This window comes from Anthonomus grandis, chromosome 17, assembly GCF_022605725.1.
Source record: "Anthonomus grandis grandis chromosome 17, icAntGran1.3, whole genome shotgun sequence".
In the NCBI taxonomy this organism is placed as follows: Eukaryota; Metazoa; Arthropoda; class Insecta; order Coleoptera; family Curculionidae; genus Anthonomus; species Anthonomus grandis.
This window is the reverse complement of record NC_065562.1, coordinates 10,197,372-10,225,346: the sequence shown is the minus strand read 5'-3', so window position 1 is coordinate 10,225,346 and position 27,975 is coordinate 10,197,372. Positions and strand designations below refer to the sequence as shown.

Here is a 27,975-nt window from a genome sequence, read left to right as displayed (position 1 = left end):
CGTAAACTTTATTAAAACTCTTATTTTGTTTCTTATGAATATTTATTTTCTGCTTCTAACAATATGATCAATTAGGACAAAAACATTGTACATCTTGCTTTTATGTTTACTCCTTGTAGTGCCTTGATTTAGTTTTACACTATTTGGATCTGGTATAATAAGGGTTCGGTCGAATTTGTGCTGGAACATAAGACCTAAAAAATATTAGTTAAAGTGGTTAACCATTTATGTTACTCTAGTTAATTAAGCTATAAACAGGGTGGTCCAGTTTAGTTGTCACTAATTTTAATACGTGATAGAGAATTTAAAAAGAAATTGACTTTCATTATAAAATTTTGGTCAGAAATGTTTAATAACAAAGATACAGGGTGTTAAGGTTAAGAATAATTAATTGTTTATTTATCATAACTTTTGAACTACCAGCTCAATTTTAATTAAATTTCGCATTCAGATTAATGTAGTGAAATATCAATTACTGATGATGCCAATTTTTAAAAAAATTGCCAGTGGCGTAACATACGGAAGGACTTGTTCCTTTTGCAAAACAATTTATTAACCAAAAAAATTGAAATTTTTCAAATGTTATATTTCTTGATCTTTTGAGCACAAATGCGGTGAGTACTTGTAGATCTATCTTTCCTAACACAACAACTCCACAAATTTCCATTAGAGAAGCCGTAAACAAATAACATATCCCGATATTCATTCTTTAAGAAAAAGGCAGGTTTTCCTTCTTTTGTAAATGGCAATGAATCCGCAAAAGAAGAAAATTCACAAACCATGTTTTACTTGATTTTAAAACAAAAGCATAGATATTTACGATTTGACAAGAACTGCCATTAAGTTTTCACTTTGACTTAAAGTAGTTAAATAAGTAATTTGATTTAACCCTTAACCACCGTAGTGCTACACCTAGAACGTCTTTACCGTAGTGCGGTCTCAATGACCGCGTCGATTTAAACAATCATAAATATAAAATATGAAATGAGAACAGAATAAGTACAGGCTAATGAGAATTAGTGTACCCTAAATTAAAACTCAGACTAATAATTTGGTAAAAATATCTTATTTTTACATTTACAACTGACAAAAAGCAAAATAAATCCCATATTTGACGCAACTGAAACATATATTTCAAAAATAAACATTTTTACCGACAAACATTTTTCATTTTACAAAAATGCAGTTGAATTTTAAAAGAAGGATAACAACAACATTAAAAAACAAAAAAAAAATAAATCCTTATCCATAAGAAATAGAAAATTGCAAGGTACAAATTAGTCAAAGTTTAAATTTATATATTTTGCAAATTTTTGAGGCACATTCCAAACAAGTGGGCTTGTGACATAACTTACATAAATAAAATGTTTTTCTCTTAAATTTTGGTGGATAGGTGTAACATGTTTTGCGTTTTTCGAGTCTGTCTAAATCAATTTCGTCCTCACGATCATTTTCTGGTAGACGTAAAATTTGCTTGATTGTGCCTCGAAGATCGCACTTGAACTTGGTGTTTTCAACGCGTCTGCGAAGATGAAGTCTCACTAATTAATCTGCAAGTATTTTCAAAAAATCTGCTTTTTCTTGTCTTACATTATTTTTGAATGATTGATGAACGCCACTAATGTCAAGCAGCCGAAAAAAAAAACGCCATGGGCCATCTTTGAGTGCGATGACCAGTTGAATGCTTAGCGCATTTTTCATCAAGTGAGTCGATGCCTGATTTTGTTGAATTGTAAAAAACTATCATCTCAGGCTTACTAGTAGACTCGTCAAGTTGTTGCGAATGGTGCATGGAAGATATCAGAAGCACCGCCTTGTTTTTTTTTTGGAACATGTGAAACCAACGTAACGTTTTTTGTAAAACCATATAACGCTGAACCAACTTCTTTATTTTTGTGTGGTAAAAAAGATGGAGGGATCTCTCTCTTGTTTTTTTTTAGAGTTCCGACGTATGTAAGTCCCTTTTGCCGTAGATATTCTGCCAACTCCAGAGATGAAAACCAGTTGTCCGCAGTGATGTTGCGATTTGTGTTTTGTATAAGCCGTGTAAGCCTTATGATAGATAGTGATGGTACAGAAAACTTTTGTTCCTCTTGTGAAAGACCTATAGCATCAGAATTCTTGCCACAGTATAGGTAGCCATTGTAAAAGTAGTGATTTCTAGCATCTGCTAAGCACATCAATTTCAAACCATACTTGCACAGCTTGTTGGGCATGAACATTTTGTATTTGCATCTCCCTCTAAATGATATAAGCATTTCGTCAATGGTCATATTGGCACCAGGAGAGTAAAATCGTTGACAGTTCGGTAAAAAAATTTTGAAAACTTCAGATATTTGTGCTAATGGATCTGTTTTAGGTCTCTCGATTCTGTCGGCTGGATTATCAAAGCGCAAAGCTACTAATGAAGTTGCAAATCTATTTTTGCTCATTACACATCGAAATATTTCACGTCCTATCCCATCTATAGTAAATATTATGTGCAGCAGATGGTCGCAATCCTGGTATTTGCATTATAATGTTGTGTTTCTCAGTTCTAGACCGAGAAAAAAAGCTTTGGGACGACCACTTTTTTTCAATCGGTTTTTTCCGTAAAAAGACACTTCCTGGTTTTCATCAGGATTACCGTCGCATGGCAGCTCACCAATATCTTCCGCTTCAATTTCTGAATCTGTGTCATGTTCACTTTCTTCGCAATAATTTTCGTCTACACTGTCTTCGTCACTAAAGTTGATGTCATCATCCTCCTCCTCGTACCAATTTAAAAGTGTCGACTCAAAATCTGGGTTTCCAAAACGTGTTCTGGATGTTGATGGAATATTACTCATATTTACCTGTAATTGAAATCAAAACTAGTGATAAAATCTCAATAAACAATCCAAAAAACATAAAAAGTCCGAAATATAAATACTTACGTAATCACCGTTTTTCTTACAAAAAAAACACCTGTCATCACGAACTTTCATCGACAAACTGAACACGCGGCGCGGCGGCTTGAAGGTACTTGCCTATTAACTTATTGCAGTTAAGTGGGGATAAGATATATAGGATCAAAAATGCGTTGCGGTCAGGGAGACCTCACTACGGTAGTTAAGGGTACGCGCTTAAAAAATTAATGCCTAGTTTCACAAACATTGAATATCGGGACATGTTATTTATTTACGGTGTCGCAAATGGAAACTCGCGGGAGGCAGCAAGGCAATATGCGCTTCGTTTTCCTAATAGACGGCAACACCATAGAAGTACGTTTGCAGAAGTGTTCAGACGCTGTGGGGAAACTTTCGAGGTTTGCGGATTAGAGAAGGTGGTCAAAATGGTCAACGCTGGAGACAAGAACCTGCGATTATGAGAGCTGTTATAGAATATAGATCTAGAAGTACTCACCGCATTGATGCTGCATTAAGATGAGTTCTTAAAAAAAATAATTTACATCCGTTTCATTTGAAAAAAGTCCTCGGATTTGTTTCCAGTGGATGGTGAGGTGAGGCTTCAATTCTGTAGGTGGTATTTGAATAAGTTGCAAGAGTGGGGAACAGATCAAATATTTTGGACAGATGAAGCAACATTTACAAGAGCAGGACTAATGAATTTAAGAAATAACCATATATGGCATACAGAAAATCCAATCCTCATGCGACTGTTCAGCATGAGATAAGGGTCAACGTATGGAGAGGATTAATGAGAGGTCGCCTTTTCGGGCCTGTAATACTTGCTGATCGGCTCAATTCCAATGAGTTTTCAAATTTGTTAAATAATAACCTTGTTGACTTTCTGGAAGAAATCCCCTTAGCCGCTAGACAGGAACTTTGGTTTCAAATGGACGGATGCCCACCCCATAATGGCAGAATTGTGCAAAATTCCTTGAATCAATGCTTTGGGGAGAAATAGATCGGAAGATACGGTCCGGTAAGATGGCCGCCCAGAAGCCCTGACCTTACGCCCCTTGACTTTTATGCCTGGGGCACATAAAAATCTAATGTTTATAGTATTAACATTAATAGTCGAGACGTACTAATTAATCGAATTAGTGTGTGTTGCAACGAAATGCGACAAAAACGCGTTGAACTTGAACGGGTTGTTGATAGCGACAGGAGAAGATGCATCAAATGTATTGAGCAAAAGTGAAGACATTTTGAACAATTGTTATAATTTTAGGTTTGTTTAATGAAATTTTGATTTTTTCATTTTGGTCAATCAAGAAAAATAAAGCTTGAATATTTTCAATTCTTGTGGTTTTCTTTCTTTTGCCCATGATATTGCTGTGAAAATAAATAGCTATCACAAAATTAAGTATATCATTGGAAAGCATATTAAATGCAATAGTTTTTGCTGAAAAAAAAAACATGGCCCTATTTATATAACACCCGGTATAAAAAAATACTCAAAAACTTAAATATACCCATCTTATAGCAAATTTAATTTTCTTTCAGACGGAACATCTAAATTTTATGTGGTGGTAAGAATAACGGAGATATTCTTGTTTATATAAAAAAAAAACAAAGAAATTTGATAAAATAAAAAAATGTTAAATACCAGAGGAACTAACAACTTTTCGAAAAAATGTTATACGACTTTTTTATTGCAAATGACTTGTTTAATCACCTCTTAAAGTTTGGCGGTTTTTATAGTAGACACCTTGTATATATTAAGTGCAACATTAATTTTCCTGAGTGGCTTAAGTAGGCTACATGCTGATCTAGTGTTTGTAACCTTATCTACAATAATATTAATAAAATCCATAAAGATCACTTGATAATTTAAAGAGTGGAAAAAAAAATTATGTTGATCACCAAATAAATATCTTCTGAAATGTAAGTAGCAATATTCTAATAAAAGCCTTGACAGCAGCACAGCAGTTAAATAGTATGAACTTCGATTGTCAGATGTATTTTAAATAATAAAACCGAGTAGTCTGAGTGCTTTAGAAATTATAGCGTCGATGTCACTAACAAAAGAAAGCGTCGACTTCATTATAACCTGAATATCTCAACAATAGAGACATCTTGGTTGTATGAAACATGGGATAGTGATGTCAAAAGAACTTGATTAACGCTTAGTAATATTTAATCAAATGGAATTACCCTTACACACCTCATTAAGTATGGTCAGGTGAGATTAAAGCTTAAGGAAGTGCTTAAGAAACTCATCTGCAAGGTATCCGAAAGGCAGAGAATACAAAACATTGAGATATCTCATAGAAGTAGGTGGCCATCCATACCAGGGTTGACCCTTGGACAGTTTTAAATTTCCTTAGTAAAACTTTGTGATTCACTTTATCGAATGCTTTCAAAACGTCTGTATAAATAAAATAAATTTTCTCACCCTTATCCAATACATCTTATATATAATTAAAAAAATTTTAAAGACAAAACAAACTTTTAAAGTAGAAAAAGAAAACATTTCCTGAAATCATGCTAAATTATAAAAAAATTTCGAGGACCCATATCTCTTATTAATTTTGGACAGATCTGACTGAAGCTTAAGGTAGAGCTCAGGAGAGTCAATTGCAAGTCATGTCCAAGAAACAAAAATTATTAAATTTAAAACACAGAAAAATATTATTGATATGGTACATAAGATGCAAGATAGGACCGTTGCATGTCTAGAGAAGATGGTGGAAATGTTTTTAGACCATTAGTCTAAAATCACTAATAGAATTAGATGATCAGCTACTTCAACTGAGAGCCTTGAAAAGTTTTCAGTTTTCTTAGCAAGTCTGTATTAATTGAAGGAAATTTTCCAGCGTTATCCAAAACTTCCTATATATTGTATAGCTTGGTCGAGTTAGAGGTTATAAATTAAAATGCTAGCATCATCTTTATAACGACGTTTAATCAATCAATAAAAATGATTAAATTAACCTGGCTTCATTACAACAACATGAACTGTCTAACCAACACAAAAGACGAGATAATAAACGGTAATACTACTGTCAATGCATTCTCTTAGACAACACACTTAGTTAGAGCTAGCTTCAATGTAAGTTTTATTAGTTTCAACCCCTTTGAGCGAAAAATGTTGTCCCATAAACTTAACATTCTCTTTTTACGGATTTTTCTTTTAAACGGAATTTTCTTTTTATTAAACTTTATATTGACAGCTTTTCCTAATACATACTTTAGGTTTTCGTTATGTTCCGCCTCAGTGGTACCTGTTACCAGGAAATCTTCAAAATAGTGAGTCCCACACCTGGATGTGACTAAGTAAGTGCTCTCTTTGTATAGTTCAAGTTAAGTTATATGTTCAAGTCTTTCGGATCCAGACACAGACAAAGTTCACCATGTGATTTTTTTTACCTATAACCAGAGGGCGTACCCACTCTGACGGTTTATCAGCTTTTTCTATAATTGACACAAGATCATATAACTTTTTTTTCAATGGTTCTAACAAAATATGAGGCACTCGTTTATTAGTATTTATTTTTCGGTTTTATATCTAGCTTCAAATGAAAAACTGTTCAATAAGTCAAAACCATCATCTCTAATCAGTTATAGAAAACAAACAATATGTTTTTCTCCTCCTTGCTATCTAATCCAGTGGTCTTTGCAAACAACTTAAATTTTTGGGAAAATCTCGTCCAGTTTTCAAAAATATTTCCATCTAGCGCAAGCGGCTCTAAAGGCCTAAAATAGTTTTCCATCTTACTTTTTTGTCACATAAGCAGCACACAAGTAAGCAATATGCCAAACAAAATCAAGTCAAAAACTAAAGTATTTAGCACTCCCGGCACAACATATTTTGTAGGTTCACTAGCAACCTGAAACCATGTATAACTTCGTCAAGTTGTTAGCTATAAAATAAAACACTAGCATTATCTTTGTCACTACGCCTAATTATTCAATAAAAATGATTAATTAACCCGGACATTACAACACGAACTGTCTAACCAACACGAGACACGAGGTAATAAATGATAATACTACTGTCAGTGCATTCTCTTAGGCAACACACATAACATTATGTGTGGGGTGGGTCACATAACAACTAAGATTCCTATAATATAATTACTTGAATCATACCATATTATATATATATAACTAACAATTTTAATTATGTTAATTTTTTAAATACGAAACTACATTCGATCTCTTCTTGCTTTCAAAGTGGGCAAACAAAAAAATTTGCTGAAATCATATAATGAACTATAAAATAATTTTTTTTTAGCAATACTAGATTTATAGGCTGGGTACCAAAGGAATGTTCTCCAAATGCCAAAAAACCACTATTCCAATAAAGACCTGACTAGAAAAGAGTACAGCAAGAGTACTTTTACAATCAGAGGTGTTTTACTTACTAAAACCGGGCAATCTGAATACTCTAGAACGCCAAAGAAGGTGAAAATATTCCTAGACCCTTGTTACCTTAAATCGCTCATAGAATTAATGAAGTGGCCAGTCTACTTAGCAGAAATAGCTACCATTTTTCTTAATAAGACCGTCATTCACTGTATCGAATGCCTTGGTATAGTCTGTATATATGAGTGCTGTTACCCTTATCAAAGACATCTTACATACGATAAATAAGCAACCAACAATGAAAGTACTTTAGAATCTGTAATGTCAATGGAATTGACAAGAGAAAGTTCTAATTCCATCATAATCCCAACATCTCGGTTAGATAAAACCTGGTATAGTGCTGTTAAAAACTATTAAATGACTCTTAGTAATATTTGAATCCGTGGCATTAACCTCATACCTCTCAATAATTTTGGCTGAATTTTAAGGTAGACATCAAGAGAGTCAACTGTTGCATGATTGATTCCAGGGGCGTTGGAAACATTCTTAAAGCCTTAGTGCCTGAAATTGCTTATTCAATCAACTTGCCAGCCGTACCAATACTACTCATTGATGAATTTAAAGTTTCCTTAGCAAGACTCACTTTATCTTTAACAAGATTAACTTTATCCAATACTTCTAACCCTTAGAAAAGTATGTATAAATCGGTCGAAATTTCTTAACAGCACCTCACAGAGATATCCCCGTTATTAACTCATTACTATTGATACTTTGCTAATCCAAACTGTTCATTTATTACTAACAAACCTAATTTTAATCTTAAATAACAACTACTATTTCCTTAAACAATTTTAGAACGGAGCTCCTAACTTGCCTATTTATTGATATATTAGCCAAATAATCACTCTTAGAAATGGGTGTGACATCATGCGCCATCCAGAAATCTGGAAAGATACCTATTATTAAGGATTTCTTAAATGTAATATGAATTACACGTAAAAAGGGATAGGAATGTGACTAAATGATGACTTACCAAACGGTTTATTCTTAACTAAGCAGCAAAATTCAAAAGGCAATAGCATATATTCAATTTTTAAAAATCACTTACCTTTAGTTTTTGACATTAAAGCCTTAAAGTACAGTGAGCTTTTGGTAGTTGTAATACCCCCTTTCCAATCATAATATCCCAGATCATGTTTATCAGGATGAATTGGCACATTTTTCGTAAAGAAACTATGCCAGTCTTTATGAAACAGACTGTGTGAGTAATCGATGTATCCAGATATTTCATAACCCAGTTTTGTAGTTATGCTAAAACGATTTAATTTAATTTAATTAACATTAATTTGTTTCGTGATTACCTTAAATAAATTATAGTGGACAAAAGTCCTATCCTGTTGGGACGTTCTCTGATAGCCAAAGCCACTTGAGCAGGATCTCCACCGCGGAAATTCGTACTAACCATCTTATTAAATTCTATTCCAGTTAGGTAGTCTACGCATCTTTTTCGCTTTTTAGCGAATTCTGTCCTATTGTAAGTTGAGCTGTTTCTTTTAAATCCATATTCTGCAATCTAATTGAGGAATTTTTGTAAAATGTGGTTGGAAAATTAAATAATGACTAAAAGCCAAGTATTTTTTAGGCAACGTTTACTCTTAAAGAAAACAGTTTTTAAATCGTTTTGCCACGATTCTTTATGACTTGCAATCACTCTATGATCTTTTGATCAACGACTAAAGGAAACATTGTATTCCTGTGGTCTTGTTTCGAATTTTAATTATAAAGATTATTTTAATAACAGGCTCTGCAAATTGTGAATTTTATCACTCAAATAATATGCATAATTTCATTGGAAAATTTTTGAAAGTATCCAATGTTCCAAAAACCGACGCACTGCGTTTTGTCTTATAGGGAAATGAGGATAAAATTCATTGCTTTAAGACTATATCTAATTATCTATTTTAATTTTAAAATGACTTTTATCGTCACTTATACACTTTAGTCAAGAACTACACTCGCCGGCACAAAATTCCGCCACCCTGAAATATTGGCCAAGTTTGATGTTTTATAAATTTTTTATTTTTTATCAGATTTTCACGATTTTGCCATCAGTTTTTAGATACATTTGTTGTGATTTTTTAAAATCATTTTGTGAAGTAGCATTTTTCGATTAGGCTATATTATAAACGAGTAAAACATATAAAACGAGCCAATATTTCAGGGTGGCGGAATTTTGTGCCGGCGAGTATAAAAAGCATTAAATTTTAAGAATGGATAAATGTACACGTTATACAGGGTGAAATACAAAGTGTAAGTATTTAATTTTAATATGCTGTCCTGTATATTGTAAAACTGGTATTAAAAATATGTATAGTGGTATTAAAAGCACAAAATTAATAATGAAATATATATGGTAACATTATACAGGCTGAAATACATAATATACGTATTTTATTTAAATACCTATGCCATTTTATATAATGCTAAACTGGTGTAAAATATTTTTAAATGAATTAAACACACAAAAGTTAAAATTATAGGTGTATGTAAACATTATGTAGGGTGAAATACAATATTTAAATATCTTAATTATGCTTTTTTATATTTGCAAATAATGTAAAATATTTATAATTATTTATAATAGGAAAAATACTATAGTACTAACAATGTGGGTATTTAGGTAAAAAATCTAGCACACTCCTGAATTTTTTCATATTTGACCAAATACTTAGTTTAGTTTTGGAAAAAACTTAATAACAAAAATTAGATTCTCAAACTCAAAAAATCGGTTTTTAAAAAACTTTTATTTTAATAGAACGCGCTTGAGCAAAAGGACATACGTTATTACCAACAAGATGACATGTGAGGTTTTTTGAGTCTAACTCAAAATTCTACTCAACTAACTCAAAAAACTACTCTTATTTGCGAAATGTGAAACCAAAATTAAAAAACTGTCCTGACTTAAGTATAATATATTAAAAAAGATTATATAGGAAATATTGAAAAAGAAATGTTGAAAATAAAAAGATATTTTTTTAAATGAAATATTAGAAAAACAATTAAAATAAAATTACAGGTATTATTCATCTAACGGCGATTCTAAAAATTCATTTTCATCCAAATATTGCTCTATTTCCGTCTCCAAAATTAGCTCAGGTCGGCTAATTTTGGGTCAGAAGCAATTAACAGCGCTCTTATTAAATCTGAATTCTTAAGGTTTCTTTAGTATATGAAGATATAAATATTTGTAAAATAATTTTGCTTTTTCTATATTATTTTTTTATTTGGTATTAAAATGCATAATTATATTAATACTTTTTCAAACTTTATCAGTGGTTTTATAATTAATTTATTAAAAATATTGGCAATATCAGAGGCGCTCCATAAGTATTTTTTTAAATTATTTTCATAATACACAGGGTGTTTCAAAGTGCAGAAATATATCAAAGTTATGTTTTTTAAATGGAACACCCTCTATATTATTCGATTTTTAGGTTCTAAGCAAAAATTAAAGAAGTTTGACGTATCATACGTTATATTTGGTTAAATTGTTTAAAAAAAACAGAGTTGAAAAATTTTCATTTATTTAAATAATTCTATTTGCAATTAATAAAGTTTTTGGAAAAATACAAAAAAAACGCAAAATTCCGCAAAAATGCGATATATACCTTTAGATTGTAAACATTTTGAAGAGTTAATAAAAAAAAATTACAAAACAATTTTTCACAGTTTTTTTGTAATCCTTAGATAAAAAGAATTTAAAAAAGTTGCCAGTTTTTATCATTTTAAAATGTTGTTTAATGTTCCACTAATAACTAAAGTCGAAATTATACCCATTTGCAATGACGTAATTTTTGTTTATCTTTGTTTAGCATATTCCAAACAGCGGCGACAACAAACTTTTGAAAAAAATTGGTGTCTGATGATTATTCATCTTTTATATACTAGGTTATGTGAAATATCCGTCACTGTCAATCAAAAATATTGGTTTGTCAACTTGTTCTTGAAAGTTATTTCGAAAAGTGTTAGATAATGCCTAAAAAAAGATATAATAGGTATAATGAACAATCGCAGCTTATAATTTTAAATATATTGGCTTTTTTTCAACAAGTCCGAAACGGAATTGCACTTCAAATTGAGAATGTGATACAGCGAGCCGCAGATGCAACAAAATTGAGCACAACAACTATCGCAAATATAAAGAAGAATAGGATAAAATCAGATCAGGATTACGCCCAATATATCTTCCAAGCAAGACAGCAAAAAACAAAATTACAACATATTTGAAACTTAGAATTCGGGACACAATTTATTCTATGTACGCCAGAAAAGAATATGTAATATTGGCAACAATAAGAGAAAAGTTCAGGGAAGAAATTGGATATTTTGAGTTTTCCATTGACTCCTTAAGAAGATGGATCAATAGTATAGGCTTTAAGTGGAAAAAATCAAATAACAGAAAATATTTGATGGACTTGCCAAATATTGTTCATAAAAGAATCAATTTTTTAAGGGAGTATATCAAAAATAGAAATGTAGGTCCGGAAGGTTTTACTCCAGTTTTCATTGACGAGACGTGGATTTTTAGCAAGGGATAATTTCGTAGTAACTGGCAAGATGACACCAAGCACACGGATTCAAGGAAAAACAGTGAAGGTAAAAATTATCTGGTTATCTTTTTAGATTTTTTTTTGAATAAAAACTATTGCCCTTGTAAGGGCCCTCTAACTTCATAATTTCATCTGTTTCATATAATTTCTCTCTAAGACAATATGAGGGAATTTAACTTCATACAATACTCGTATGTGCATCGAACATTACTTATTAATTATATTAAATTTATGTTCTGGAAGAATGATTTCTAAAAGAAGAAAATTGAATTATCGTTTATTTTTAAGGTCATCGTTATATCGTGGTCCACGCTGGAACCAAAGATGGCTTTATCAAGGGTGCAAATTTAATATTCAAGAGTGGATTAAAGACGGAAGATTATCATGACAATATGAACAGGAAAAACTTCGAAAACTGGTTTAAAACTCAGCTGGTTCCAAATCTTCCTCCAAAGTAATTTATAATCATGGATAATGCAAGTTACCATGTTGTTTTAATTAGAAGAAATCCCGAGAAAATCTTGGACAAAGCAGAGACTGACCGAATGGTTGAAGAAAAAGGATATTGGCTTTCCAAAAAAAGCCATGAAAGATAAAATATGGAGTATTGCACGCAGAAACTGGCCTAGTGAAAAAAAGTACTTCCTTGATGAATATGTTAAACCTTTAGGACACAAAATTTTGCGACTGCCACCAATATCATTGCCAGTTTAATGCAATTGAAATAGTATGGTCGGAATGTAAACGAAAATATGATCAATATATTTCCAATTTTAAGGGGTCACCTTCAGAAGTTCTGACTACATGGGAAAGGGTAATAAACGAAATTTCTATAGATCATTGGCAAAAATATGTTTTTCATACAGAAAAGGTAATTGAAAAGGCTTGGAATGCAATACAAGTGTGTGATGCCTACGACATTCTGCCACTTGTGATTACGACTGACGAACACGACGATGACGAAGACAATATCTCTTATTTCAGTTCTGACTCTGACAATACTGACGAGATTGATTAAGCTTTTTTTGTTCTAGCAAATTTTATTTTATGATCGTCGTTTAAGTATTCAATCATATCGTTGCAATTTCAATAACTTGGTAATGCAATATGGCGTGTTTTTTTTGAGTTTTTATGTTTTATTTTTTGGAATGGTATTTTCATTTTAATGTGTTAACATATTCCTTCAAGCAGCATTTCTTTTCATGAACAAGTAAATTAAATTGTCAGTATTTAAATTTTTCCCAGTGAGTTAAAATAATTTTATACCATTATTCACAATTTTTGTAAGCTCGGTTTTGTTACGTCTAATGCTCGTGCCGAATTCTACTTTTCAAATATGTTGTAGATTTGGTTTTTGCGGTCTTTTGCTTGGAAAATATATGAGCAGCGTAATCCTGATCTGATTTTATCCCATTCTTCTTTATATTTGCGATCGTTGTTGTACTCAATTTTGTTGCATCTGCGGCTCGCTCTATCACATTCTCAATTTAAAGTGCAATTCCGTTTCGGACTTGTTGTTTATGTCCCATTATTTATGATTAATTATAATAATATTTGTTAATTGTTAAGTTTGTTAATAATACAATAAATACTACAAGATTTTTTTAATTTTTTTGGGAATGAAAGTATACACGAATATAAAAATATAATAATATGCTGCTAAAATAAATCATTTGTTAATTTCTGAACGTATAAAAATACATAGCAGACTATTAATTTCTGAAGGCGATGGTAAAGTTTCTAACCTAATATTGATTGGCAAAAATATCTACGCCATACGTTTTTTCTCACCTGGATGACGTAACTACAATTGGGTATAATTTCGACTTTAAAAAAAACACTTTAAAAGAACAATTACTAACAAATAAAAAAATAATCCAAAACTTTAAAGCCTTAATATAAACAAAAATATTTTTCTTTTTTTCGTATTTTTTTCTTGTGGAATAAATAAATAAAAAAAAATAAAAAATACTTTAATCATCCTTTATAGGTATTTCCCTAAATGTAACGCTATAAAACTTTTAAAAAATCTGTACTGTAAATTTTGAATTTTATCCATTGTACAAAACACTGTGCGACGTTGATAATTATCATACTATTTATTTTTTTCTCCATATTAATTCAACTTGAAAGGAAAACCCTGCTTGCCAATTGTCAGTTGGATTTTAAGTCTAAGAGAAGCAGAAAATTTTGAAACAATTACGTCAGTTTTGGATGACTGTAAACAGTGAACCAGTGTAGCTTACTTTTTGGATCTATGTAAGGCTTTTGATTGTATTTTTATGAGATTTTCAATATAAATTGTTTGGTTAGTGCTTATTATCGGACACTGTAAGTATACTTAAATATAATCTTGAAAAACAAGCTACAAATTATGATTCTTAACTTAAAAATCTATTGAAGAATTTTTTCTTTTTTGGTATACGGAAATGATTTTCCTATGAGTAACCATAAATCTATAGTTTGGACGACACGTATAACAAAAAAGTAGTAAGTTACTGGATACGTCTGGAATAAAAGAATTGCAGTTATAATTAAGGGCAAAGCTATGGTTTCATGTAAGCAACTTATCTTTAAACACAAAAAAATTTTTTTTTAAAGATATATAATATAATATAAAATTAATAGATGTTTAACCAAATTACTATTAATAACAGGGTTAGTATTTGTGGATATATTAATCAACATAACAGTATTATGTGAAGACTAGCTTTCTGCAATTTTCTGATTAATAAATATTAAATTTGTTAGATTGCTGATAGAGCTATTGTTTGAAAAACGCATATAATTTAATTAAGAAGTAAGAAACCCAAATATCATGAATATGCTTTATTCACATATTCCTTCACACAATTTCTTTAATGCTTCCAAAGAAATTATTATTTCAATAAACTACTTGCCTCAAGTCTATAAATATTAAGAAGTTTGTGGAACGTTATCATCTCTGCTATCAGGGAAGTTATTGATCTTGCGATAATGTTACAAAGAAAAAATCTTAGTCATATCCACGAAAACCAATTTACAAGGAACGAAAACAGAGGAACAATCTTGGCAATCAGTATAATTTATTTCTCAATTAAACTTATAGATGCAATTTACATCGATTTTGCAAAGGCTTTTCATAAAAGAACTTTTAAAGTTTTTGAGAGCTTACTTGTAAGTATGCAGCAAAAATCAGTAGTTCAGTATCTATTTCGTATCCTGTAACAACTGGAGTAATTTTTTATCATTTTTTATTACAGTGAAGCCAAATTACTTCTTAACTTAGATTGTTTGGAGAAAGAACGATTCGTGATTGATTAGTTACTGATTTGCCTTAAATAATAATATAAGTCAGTACAGATTTTTACATTAGTGAGCTTTAATTTATGTACACCATCATTCTATTGTATTATACTCCCATTCATTAGGTAAATAGTCAACTAGTTTATTTACACACTTTACGACAAACACACCTCACTCACGACCACTAGAAATATTTATTTTTACTGTATTTATTTAAAACTATTTAAATCTCGTGCCAATATTCCGAATTTGACACTGAACTGACATCTGGTTATTATTGGCGATGTGGCTTCTTATATACTCGAAAGAACGCTGTTCCTTAAGATTCCTGCTTAACCTTCGAGATGCCGTGCGTAGTACCAGTTGTGTCATTTCACGATGATGGAGAATCAGCTGGATTCTTGGTGTTTACAATATTGTTACAATAATCTCTATCAAATAATATGCATAGTTCGATTGTAAAATTTTTGAAAGTATCTAATATTCCACGAAACGATGTTTATAATGATTATATCATTTAATTTTTTCTGCATATTAATTATTGCATTTGAAAGACAGAAACTTGCTCGCCAATTGTCAGTTGGATCTTAGGTTTAAGAGAAACACAAAATTTGGAATTAATTAAGTAAGTTTTGGATGACTAAAAAAAGAACCAGTGAAGCCCACTTTTTAGATTAAAGCAAGGCTTTTGATTTTGTGTTTATAAGATCCCTAATGGAAAATTGTTTTGTTAGAATTTATCATCGGACACTTTTAGTATGGTCAAATATAATCTTGAAACACAAACTACAAATTATTATTCTCAAGTTAAAGGTCAATTGAAGGATCTTTTCTCTTTTTGGTATATGGAAATTATTTTCCTATGAGTAACCATAAGTCAATTTATAGACGACACATATAACAAAAATATTAACAAGTTGCTGGATACGTTTGGAATGAAATAATTGAAGTTATAATCCAAAGCAAAGCTATAGTTTCATATAAGCAAGTTATCTTTAAATAAAAAGATAACAGAATATTTTTTTTATAGATATATAGATGTATACTTAAACCGTACTAATATTAATACCAGGGTTAGTGTTTTGTGGATATATTGATTAAAGAAAAAACAACGAAGAATACTAAGTTTTGCACTAATGTTGCAAATCTCAGTTAGTTCTTCATCAGATGTCAATCTTTAAAAATCAAGTTACTTTCTTCATATCGCTTTACTCTAAAAGAAATGATTCCTTAGTAAAAAGTCAAAAAATTCCCTATGAAGAATGTAATAATTTTTTAATTAACAAGCTTTAACAACCTATGGATTTGAGAGCTCATTTCCTAACATGCTAAGGGTTGTATCTAGCGAAAATGTCATGACCTTAATAAAACAAGAAATCCAAGAGCTTTTAATTATACTAAAAACACAGCAGAGAATACCCGAAAGGACAAGAAACCAGGAATATCTATATAGAACAGTTGAAGCTTGGAGAAATTATTTTTTATTGCAAAGGGTAGTAATTTTCTCTTTACACCTAGTAATCCTTAGCAACTTGTAAATATTTTTTAGAAAGGGTGAATTTGACTGGATCTTTAATAAATACTTAAAATAAGTCTACATATTCGCCAAGTGTTTATAAAACCTAATAAATGCTCTATGAATATGAATATTTATTGCAACATTTACTTTAAAATACGTTTCAGTGATATTTAGAAACCCTTCACTATGTAAAAATAAAAGTCAAAGTCAAGTTTCAAATGTCCATGGTCAGAATCATATTATGTCAAGATTTTGTACTCATAGATATGTCAAAAAGTGTTCAAGCTAACTTTCGGTAGTTTCCTGATTAATAAAATATGAAATTTGTCAAATTGGTGATGGAGCTATTATTTGAAAAACGCATTTAAATTTATTTAAAAATAAGATGCCAAATATCTTTTTATATTTACACATTCTTTCACACAATCCCTTAAATACTTCTAAAGAAATCATTCCATTAAGGTTCTGAATATTCTACGGAGTTATTTCCATCCAGGATCCTGGAATAATAGTCCTAATAAATAAAGTCAAATATAATTTTAATATATTTCACTTTGTCGATTAGGACTAGTCAGTACATTATGTGGAGATGACTGAAATTATTATAATTCAAATAATAATTTCAGTCATCTCCGCATAGTAAACATTACAGGGAACTAAAACAGTTAAGCAATCTAGGCTACCAATATAATTTGTCTCTTGAATCTTCAACCTTATAGGCGCAATATAAACCGATTTTGCAAAGGCTTTTGATAAGCTGAATTTTAAAGTTCTTTTAGCCAAATTGAGTGCTTTTGGTTAATTATTCAGGGAGCCTTCTGCTTTAATCACAGAGCTTACATATCAGTTTTTATGATAGTGCAGCTATATAACTTCTTAACTTAGATAGTCTAATGAAAAGATTATTACTAGCTTTATTAAGAGCTATTACAGATTTTTACACCACTTCTCTAAGCTCTAATTTATGTACATCATCATTTTATAAATTATAGAAAGCATTCTACTGTAAATGGAACTCTTAGACTGTTAAATACACAGTTAGGATTTAGATATTTTTAAACCCATTCTCAATTCAAAATAATTTTATCTAGTGTTCTTTTCCAATTTTAATGTTGTATCATACACTAGATTAGATCTGATTTTATGTTGGCAATACTTCATACCACCTTTTTAAAACTTCATTTTGCACTTTAGTCTGAATTTGAGGTAAACTTTTGTTTATCCCAATAATAGTGGTGTCATCTGCATGAATAGTAAGTAATTCCGAGATTTGCAAAAAAACTAAGTCAATCATGTTTAAAAACCTAAGACAGCAAAAACCCTAAAATCAGATTTAAACAGTAAGGCAACCTACGGTGTAGCCATCTTCACTCACATCTCCACCTCCTCCAATGAAAAAAATCCCAGTTTGTCGTCAATTGGGCAGAAGTAGACACTAAGTTATTCTAGTGATAAAAAAAGTTGCACTCGATACTGTTATCATCTCAAGACCTCTGGAGCAGCTTTCTGAGATTTAAATCATTCCAATACCTCATATTCTCAATTTTGACAAATTCCTTGAGGTCAAAATGTTTCCTACCTCATCAAAGAAAACAAAGAAGTCTTGGACATCGCAGTTGGTTCATTTTAACTCAAATTGCATTAAACATGAACTTTTGATTTCCTTGTTTTTAAGCATTTCACCTTTTATCTTTTAAGCCCGTAAGAAAGGAACCAATGCTCACTTAAAAACCGCCTCTTATAAACAGAATTCTTATATTACATGGATTCTTGCATTTCCATTGACCTTTGTCTGATCGAATGCTGCATCATATTATAGGTATTAAGCTGGGCAATAATTTGATATACGGGCTCACTAGAACGCTGTTGTTTCTTTTTGTAGTCAAGATGAACAGAAAGTTTTCGTGGACTGAATCGGATATAAAGCAAATGAAGGCGAAGATCGACTAGCAAGTGTGGTCCTTATATAGTCCAGGTAGTCTAAACCAGAATCACCTTTAGATACGAACATTCAAAACTTGCAATCGATACTAAAGCAAAACCCAAATTATATTTAGACAAATTACTAGGTTCTAATCATGCAAAAGCGTTCATACTTTACAAAGAACGGAGCAACAGACATCATTAGCCGACAAAGCACGAATCTCCAATGAGAGTGTATCTATACTGGTTATGTTTGGAGAAAGAAAAATAATGGCACACATATGATATCTGACCATGCATCCAATGCAAATTAATTAACGAATTGAATTTATCGTGCCTCTGAAGACCAAAATCCTACAAAATCGTTGCTTTGGTAATTTTACTGAACAGCAACACAATAAATAGGGAATCGTTAATAATTGATAATATTTATATTTTATTTCTAAACTAAAGTAATCATCAAATTAATTTTTAAAAATAGCAACGTAAAAGCACGAATTTTTCCTTTTTTAGTTAACTTACCTGTCTACATGTCTCTCTATCAGGCAAATAGCAAATATCTTTTTCATCGTATAATGAATCCAAGTAGTCTTCATAAGTATCGAATTTTACAAGAGCCAAGTCTTCTTTTGGTGGCTTCTGTTGTTCCCGTATACTATTGTAATTCATTGTCAATTTGTTAGCTTAAACAGGCAATTTGTTCGCATCAAAAAACAAATACCCCCCTCCCCATAAAAGTATTAACAAGGACTTAAAATTACATTCGTGCAGTGACTAATGACGTTATCCGGACAATAGTTAAACGCCAAACTTTGAGCTTAAAGTAAGTTCCAAATTATGATTGAGTTAGCGTTCGAGCGCTTTTGAGCTAATGCAGTAAAGCCGGACACTAATAAACTTGACGCTAGCAGCTAGCTATTGGCCTTTCTTAACTTTTAGGAGTTGGGTTAATTGGTTTAAAAATGAAAGGCAGAAGTTGGATTTTTCATGAAATTTTTGTCGACTTATTGTTGATTAGTCATTATTAAGCCTCCTTTATGTGATCATTATCCATCGGTTTTGCGGGCTACCCACAATACCCATGATAAGTTATATTGCCACTAAGGAGTAGTCTAGACACCACGTCTTCTGATGTACACGGGAGATTTTACGTTGCTGGGCAAACTTCAAGTATTGCCTGGATATTTGAATCTAGTGCACGTGAGTGCTCCGCACTTCTCGAAGAACGTGGTTTACAGTTTCTTCCTTTCTATCACTAGCACTTGTCTGCAATACATAGGTTATGTTGTAAGTGTCCAGTAAAAATAATTGTCACTACTACCTGGTTGTATTTCGAGTGTCTCTTCGAGCACAGTAATTGTCTGCTGAAATAGTGCCTTTGTCTGTCCCATGCCAGGAGGCATATTGATAGAAACAGGTAGTCGAACTGACATTATCTTTGTTTTCGTACAACACGACGGTTCGGTCGGTAAGTATCTTCGACCGTTATCAAGTGTAAACTAAAGCAATTTCCTATTCTGCAGGATATGATTGATGGGATGAATGAGGCGTGAATTCTGATGAGGCGTGAAGAGAGCGTCTGCTAGAAGAGGTCTCCATATGCTGGGAACATCCACACTGGGTTGGCTGTAGACGCCCTGGTTTTGCGTTACGTAGGCAGCTTCCAGAAATTTTCATTTTCGCCAGTGTGATTTTTGTTTCAGACCAGTAAATGTTATGGCCGTTTGTTCAATCTATTTTAGCAATGCCTGATCTGGCTACTACTCCAATGGTCGTCCATTTGCGATGTTCCTTGGTCCTAACTGCCAAAGGTCATGAGTCCTCACACTCTGGTAGATGTAGTTTTTCGTGTCTGGTGTAGATTTTGACTTTGTTTTGGAAACAGAACTTCTTATTGTATAGCCAGATCTAAAGGCGGTTTTTAGATTTGTTTATTTGTTGAAAACTTTTTTCTTACTGCTGCTGTGAGAATAAACCTTATATGTAGTTGTGATTTAAGTACGCTAAATAATTAATTAGTGATCAGAAATAGTAAGTGATTGTAAGTTAATAAAAGAATATTAATATTAAACCCACGGGAAATCCGTAACAATTGGTACCCAGAAAAGAGATAAAAAAAGGGCATTTTGCAACACAAAATATTAGGAAAGCAGAAGTTAAAGGAGATCGGGGATCGAATTTTTAAATTTTTATAGTAAATACGAGAACATGAACGAACATGAATTAAATGATCAATGAAGAGCGATGATGACAGGAAAAACAAGAAAAGGAAGAGCGGTGACAACAGGGAAAACAAGAACAACAGAAAATAGGAAATGAGATGGATGACATAAGTGACTGTGTAAACAACTTACAGTCCGTAATTACCCGGATAAAAAGGCAACTATCGGTGACATTGAGCTCTCATAGCATCTCACAAAAGAGAAAGCCTCTGACGTTTGATGGCCAGACTTCTTGGGCATATGGTATCGCCAAAAGTAATACGAACTGTACCGGAAAAAATTGAAAGCATAAAGGACTGGCCGCCACCTCGTGATAAACATGACTTAAGAAGCTTTTTTGGACTCACGCTACCGAAGTTTTTTTAGACACATACTACCGAAGGTTTGGTCAATGGATTTGCCAATGTTGCATAGGTTGACATAACATAAATCCACTTTTTAATGGAACACGAAGTGTGATCTTGGTTTTCTAAGGTTACAAGTTGCTTTATGTTCCAGTTCTATATTAGGATATCCACAACAACAAGAAAAATTTATTTTGGATACAGACGCAAGCAATATTAGTATTGAAGCTGTTCTATCAAAAGTCCAGGACGGTGTGAAACGAATCATCGAGTATTTTAACAGAGTGTTGTCAAAGCCAGTCACGAGGAAAGTGCTTCTAGATATTATCAGAGCGGTAGATTATTTCCACAAATACGTATGTATTTTGGCAGAAGCGTTTGATTATATAGACTATGCAGCTCTAAAATGGTTGCTGCAGATGAAGCAACCAGAAGAACAAGTCGCAAGATGGTTAGAGAAGTTGAAGCAGTACAACTTAAACATTAAATATCGATCGGGTAAACTACAGAACAACGTAGACGCTTTATCCAGGAGACCTTGCCAGCCACAAACATTGTGTGCCAAAGTAGAAGAACAGAAGAAAGAAATATTAAATTTAAGGTTAGTGAAGTATGGAGTACTGCTGAGTTAATAAAAGAACAACGCGAAGTTTCGGACGTTTCGGATAGAAGGTTAACATTTAACATTATTTTAACACTATGGGCGCAGTAAAAGCCACTAATCGTCGACGACGGGTTGTTAATAAGAGCATGGAAGAGCCCCGTTGGACAAGTTATTAGGAAACAGTTAGTGACCTCAATGAAGAAAGTTACCCAGGCCCTGAAGGAGATGCAAAGAGATGCAAGTGGAACTTATTTGGAAGTAAATAAGACTCTGGATAAAATCCGGGACAGGTTCTACTGGGTTAACTACTGTAAAGATATAAAATCATGGTGCCGAAAATGTGCAGCTAGTCAAGGCCCTAACACAAGATCCAGGGGTAGGATGAAGAAGTATAATGCAAGGCTGCCATTTGAAAGAATCGCTGGTCCTTTTCCGGAAACCAACAAGGGAAATAAGAACACACTGTTGGCCATGGATAATTTTAGTAAACAGCCGGAAGTCTTTGCTCTTCCCAACCAAGAAGCTGTGACAGTATCTGCAGTTTTAGTGAACAATATCTTCAGCAGATTGGGGGTCTCTCTAGAGCTGCATTCTGATCAAGGACGGAATTTTGAATCCAAGCTGTTTCAGAAACTTTGTGAACTGCTTGGGATTCACCAAACACGGACATCAGCATTACATCCGAAATCCGATCGTGAAGAGATTCAACAAGACAATCAAAGGAAATCTTTCCAATGAGGTGGTTGAACATCAAAAGGATTGAGATCTCTACTTCCCCATGTTTTTGTTGGCCTACAGATCTGCAGTTCATGATACGACCGCATTGACGCCAGGCCAGGTCTTGTTCGGGAGAGATTTTCGTTTACTTGATGTTTGGTTTTTCAAGCAACCAGGAATTCAAAATGAAACTGCACGTTGTTCACGAGTTGATCGACTAAAAAAGACTAAGGAAGGATTGTAAGGACCCGTATGACGACCCGATACAACCTTTAAGCAAACTGTTCAGGATTTTAGCAAGGTGACAAAGTTTGTCTTTGAAACCCTCAAAGAAAGAATGGAAAATCCAACAAAGCCCTAAAGAAGAATGAAGGTAGTTCATTTGCATAAGCTGAAGTTATATGTAGGTCAGGCTAATCGAAATAATCAGATTTAAGAGGAGGGCAATGTTACAAAGTTGCTTTACTATTTATTGGATGGTTGCTTTTACTTCTAGAACCAGGTGGTGGGAAAGGGGGAGCCGAGATGCAGTAAGCTTTTCTGGTAGTTGAGGTACATGGATGTGATCTAGAGAAATCATCAAGAAATGTGCTTTCATTCAAAGTTAACATTGCAATAAATATATTGATAATACCAGCTCAACCTACTTTAACGTTCGAGTCGTCTGAAAGTAGCATTACTGCACTGAAAACGACATAAGTCGGAAAACGGTATGTGACAAATGCATTTTCCTATAAATTTTCCGGTAAATCTAGTTTCTGTGTTTTTTTATTACGTATGAAATGTGATTACCTGCGTGACTTTTAGGTTCTATTAAATCACCGACACCGTTAAAAACAGAATTATTGTTTACTGAAAAGCAGTTTGGTTTCAGTAAATAAAGCGGATTTAATAGTACTTTAAGGCTTTTATGGTAGATCACAGCAAGAAAATCTTGTTTGGTAGTTGATCTACAGTCATGTGCATCATTACCAAGGTTGAAAGAAAAAGACTTGGAAAGTTAAAATAGGACTAATAGTGTAGGAGTTATTGTCATTTAAAGTTTTCTTCACGTCAGCAAAGCTTTTATACATCAGGGTTCAGTGGCAATAATGTGGGATATCAGTACAAATGTTCTGTAAATGTTGGTTTCTTTTGCTCTTGAGTGAACAGTTGGGATGCATTTTAGCGAAAACTGTAAATAATTTGTGCAAGATGCTTGTTTTTGCTGTCGAATGCCGATTCTTATTATTTCAACAAATCTGTATATACTCAAATAATAATAAGCATGGATTAATTTACTAAACTTTTTAATCTTTTCGTCCATCTATTACCTTTAGAGACGTCCGTTATGCCGATCATCTCCGGTCTTTGGTATTCTTTGAACCAATTAAACCTACTAGTGGTGCAAGTCTGCAATAAGCAAAATTCTAAACGAGTAGAAAGGCTTGTTCCAACAGCTCTGCCTGATATTTCTACTACTATCAATTTAGTTTTGTTTTGAATTATTTTTCAATTCATATTGACCTAAACGGCTTACCTTTTCAGCTACAGATACCTTATTCATGTATTACAGCACAGCTATTAGATGGCGCTCAAGGTATTTATTTCGAAATAAGTAAAGGAATGAATATTTTTATAGCAATTATGGAATAAAGCTTTTCTTTTATTAACAAATATATTAAAGTACATATATACATTATTATAGTCGTATAAGAAGTATATTGCCAAGCCAAGATGATATATTAGGTTTTTAGTCCTCACGGTCTAGGAATGTCTTCTTAGACTCATTTTTAAATAAAAGTCATAATAATTAACGATTAATAATTGATAAATAAAACATATTAATTCATTTTCAGAATGTGAACATAACGGAAAAATCTATGCAAATGGTCAAAAATTGGAAACCAATCCAGGAGGTGAATGTAAAGTATGTTACTGCAGAGGTGGAGAGGTGCAATGCGCAGAAGTCTCTTGCTATATCAGAAACGATTGCGATGGTAAACGGGTACCTGGCACCTGTTGTCCCAAATACGACCACTGTCCTCCTATCGGTAAGAAAATCCCAATGTTCCATAATTGTATCCTAATAGACCTTTTTTTAGATTCCTACTTGGATAGTGGTAGATCTTCTTCACCAGCCACGGAGCTACCAACACCAAAACCAGCCGAAGCAAACAACACTGATTCACCCGTGTTTTCTACTATGAGCAGTGTTCCTGAAGATAGCAATAAGGTACCTGATACCAGTGATATCGGTACGGTAGCACCAGTTTTTGAAGAGATTTTCAAGAATGATGATGGGCCCAGAATAACTATTCAAGAAATCATTCCTGAAAGAAAGGAAATTCCCATCACGGCTCCACCAAAAATATATATTTCTGAACCACAAGGCACCCTTCTAATAGAAGAATCTTTGCCTACGAATGATTCTAATGATCTAAGCACTGATTCTGAGCCCGATTCAAGCGAAGTAAGTAAATAATTTTTTGCTGTGCATAATTTATTTATTTATTCATACTTTTTCCTAGGTCTCAGAGGTATTTCAGCACCCTCCACCAGTACTAAGAATCGGAGACAAGTTATTGTTTCTCAAGCAAGGTGAAATAATACCAGAAAAAGATATCACTACTCCCGATACGGTTATCACAATAATTGGCGCTGAAGGATTACAACGTGGTGGGGAGGAAGAGAGCTTAGAAGTTCATGAAGTTAAACTTGAAGATGTGTCACAAAATGCAAGTAGCGATCCTAGTATAGAACATAATAAAGAAACCAAAGAGGATCATTCAGGAGACACTAATGACTTAGAACTTAAGCCAGCCGAAAGTACGCACATTTTAAGTTTAGTAAAGCGTAAAGATAAAATCGTTACTACTACTACCACAGATGTCACTACCTCAGCTATAACAGAAAATATTGAAGCTGAAACAACTGTCAGAGCAACAATTGATGAACCCAAATTAATCGAACAAAATAAACCTCAAGTTACTTTTATCTCTACAGAACCCGAAACAAAACCTTCTACTGAAGCTCAGATGAAAAATACCGAACCCTTGCAGGAACAAAATCCCGCTTATCCTCCTATACCGGATATTATGCCTGCAGTAGGTGACGCATCGCAAAAATTTGATATTGAGCTAGAGAATGAGAGTAATACTTCTGCAGTTGAAGGTAAAATTTTGCCCGAAGTCCTTGGCTTTTTAAGTAATAAAACCAGAAACGAGACAACTGAGCACTCTGACTGGCTTAAGCTGCGAAAAAATGAAACCCTAATAGATTTTAAACAAGCCACCCTTCCTGAGGAGCTTCTAAATGAAAAATCCCCAATTGATGAAGAGGATAGTGCTACTGAAGTAATAACTACTCCCGAGACAACTTCCGAAATGCATGATAGCTTGTTTTTACTTAAGGAGGTCATTGCTAATGATCCTGATATTGGTAAGGTTGCTGAGGCAACCACAGTAGAGCCTAAGCCAAAAGAAAATGATCCAGGAAAGGTTTTGGAAGGACCCCAACTGATTGCTGAAGTGAAAATTAACAATGATGAATTAGAAAGGGTTACTATAGAGCATAGGAAGTTCGATGAAGTAACTACATTGTCAACCGAAGCTGGTACAACTGTGGCAACCAAATCCATTGAAAGCTTAGAAGTAGAAAGTGGAGAACAAACCACTCCAAGAACCAACCATTCATCCATACTTTCAGCTGAAAATGCTAGCGTTGAAAATGAAAATAAAGAGTTAGAAGTCAGCGATATGACTCAGCAACAACCAAAGGAAAACAGCGTTGAATTGGGTAGTGTTGAACTATCAGAAAACGGTTCTAAGCAGATTAATAAGGAAGTGGAGATGTTGCCTGTGACGACAATGGGAACCACTAAGCAAGACGTAGAATTAATTAATGTTCTAAGTACACCAAAACCAACGAGTTTAGGAAAAGTAGAGAGCAGTACTTATGAACTGTTACCAACCCCTGAGGAAGCTAAATTAAAGAAACTCATAAAAAGGGCAATAAAGGCCGAAGATGACGTTTTTAAAGATTTAGAAAAAGAGCTTAATGAGGATTTAAATACGCCTCATAAAAGCTCAAGGCAAGAAAAGGAAGAAGCTGATAAAATTTTCAAGGAACTGCTTAACGAGACTAAAGGTACTGGAAGAAATGTAAACAAGCCCAGAAGCAAAGAAGAAGATAATATTGAAAATATAAGTCAGGCGTTAGCGGGGGTTGCTCTGAAAGGCAAACTCCCAGACTCCAATGTATTTAGACTTATTGGTGACTTGCTGAAGGGTCAACAAAAATAATTACTGAGAATTAGCCTGGAATTATTTATGATTATGGGCATTTGGTTGCCTCTCGAAAGCTTTAGAGCGATTTGCCAATATAACTGTGAAATATTTATAGCGTTAAGTGATCCAGTATTTATCTTTTAGATATATAAAGTGGTAGTCATCACATTTTTTATCGAATCATCATATCATCAAGATAATGAGTTTAATATGGTTCGATTAGGGAAATGTAGTATTTACTTAAAACGTGTATTTACAAATCTTTTTTGTGATAATTTAAAAACTTCCCAGTAATACTCCCTTTATTATAAGTAGTAGGTTAATGTTATTGTTAAGTAGTGATCTTAGAGTAAGTTTATTTAAAGATACTATTAATTAAACTTTTATGTTAATGCACGTTACTCTAGAATTAAGATGCTCACGACGTAATTTTAGGAATGGACCTGTATATGTAGATAGAGCTGGTTAATAATTACATTGCTAGGTCGCTTTAGTCATGATCCCGTATGATTTTTATTTGTATTTTTAAATGAGTTAATAAAATGAGAGTAAAATAGATAAGATAATGATTTGAGGATAATTTGTAAAAAAAATAGAAGAGACTTTTAGACTTTAAGTTTAATTATTAAATTATAAATAATATATTATAAAACTTTGTTACTGTTTTAGGTAAATTAAACTTTTAAGTCCCGGTATAATAAATATAATAAACCTAATTTATTATAAAGATTAGATATGTATTTTTATTTTGTACCAAGGACTTCTACCAATAGAAAGAACCATATATTTCACGAACATGAAAGTAATATGATAACTATTAGGAATTCGAATATATTTGGTACATTCACTAAATGTTAATTGTGATACACAGTTACCTTTTCTATGTTAAGATCTGAGAATCATAGACCACGACACTTAAGAAAAAGTGCATCATCCAATAGGACCTCTCATTAAACTTGACCTCTATAGTTCAAATAAATTAGTTGGACTATGGTCCAATTATATTACATGCCTCGACTAGTAAATAGGGTACATATTGTAGTATCGTTTATACTGCTTCGAACACACACTATCAAAAAAAAAGTCTGTAAATACCTTTCCGCCGGCACCTGAACTGGTCCTGTCAACCGATGTCATTCCTTTATAGTGTGTCGAACGCACAAGTCGGTACGGTTCGCCTTTTTGAAATTAGTGAAATTTACGCGTGGTTTTCGCGCGTTAAATATAGCATTATGCCAAAAGTGAAAG

At 32.8% G+C, this 27,975-nt stretch overlaps 2 protein-coding genes across 4 annotated transcripts in view; one reads left to right on the top strand and one right to left on the bottom strand.

The window, feature by feature from the left end:
• The window catches only part of LOC126746201 (uncharacterized), a 172,414-nt gene extending 144,955 nt beyond the window's left edge, over positions 1-27,459 (top strand). For all 3 annotated transcript variants that reach the window (XM_050454353.1, XM_050454354.1, XM_050454355.1), the window contains 3 exons: positions 24,298-24,492; positions 24,544-24,911; positions 24,970-27,459. In XM_050454353.1, the coding sequence (XP_050310310.1) occupies positions 24,298-24,492; positions 24,544-24,911; positions 24,970-26,742 (2,336 nt within the window). In that variant the 3' untranslated portion in view covers positions 26,743-27,459. The remainder of the gene's footprint in view (positions 1-24,297; positions 24,493-24,543; positions 24,912-24,969) is intronic.
• LOC126746202 (cilia- and flagella-associated protein 299-like) lies at positions 21-19,369 on the bottom strand. Its single transcript, XM_050454356.1, has 4 exons — positions 19,095-19,369; positions 8,597-8,808; positions 8,344-8,546; positions 21-194 (listed from the first exon to the last, which is right to left on the bottom strand). The coding sequence occupies exons 1-4, from the start codon at positions 19,239-19,241 to the stop codon at positions 43-45; spliced, it is 714 nt and encodes a 237-aa protein (XP_050310313.1). The 5' UTR covers positions 19,242-19,369; the 3' UTR covers positions 21-42.
• Positions 27,460-27,975: the final 516 nt, after the last annotated feature.

Excerpts from the sequence above, each read along its gene's own strand:
- LOC126746202 (XM_050454356.1), bottom strand. The coding sequence starts at position 19,241 with ATGAATTACAATAGTATACGGGAACAACAGAAGCCACCAAAAGAAGAC. Across the intron at positions 8,809-19,094 it reads ATAGAGAGACATGTAGACAG|ATTGCAGAATATGGATTTAA; the intron begins GTAAGTTAACTA and ends TTCCTCAATTAG. Across the intron at positions 195-8,343 it reads TTTAATGTCAAAAACTAAAG|GTCTTATGTTCCAGCACAAA; the intron begins GTAAGTGATTTT and ends AATATTTTTTAG.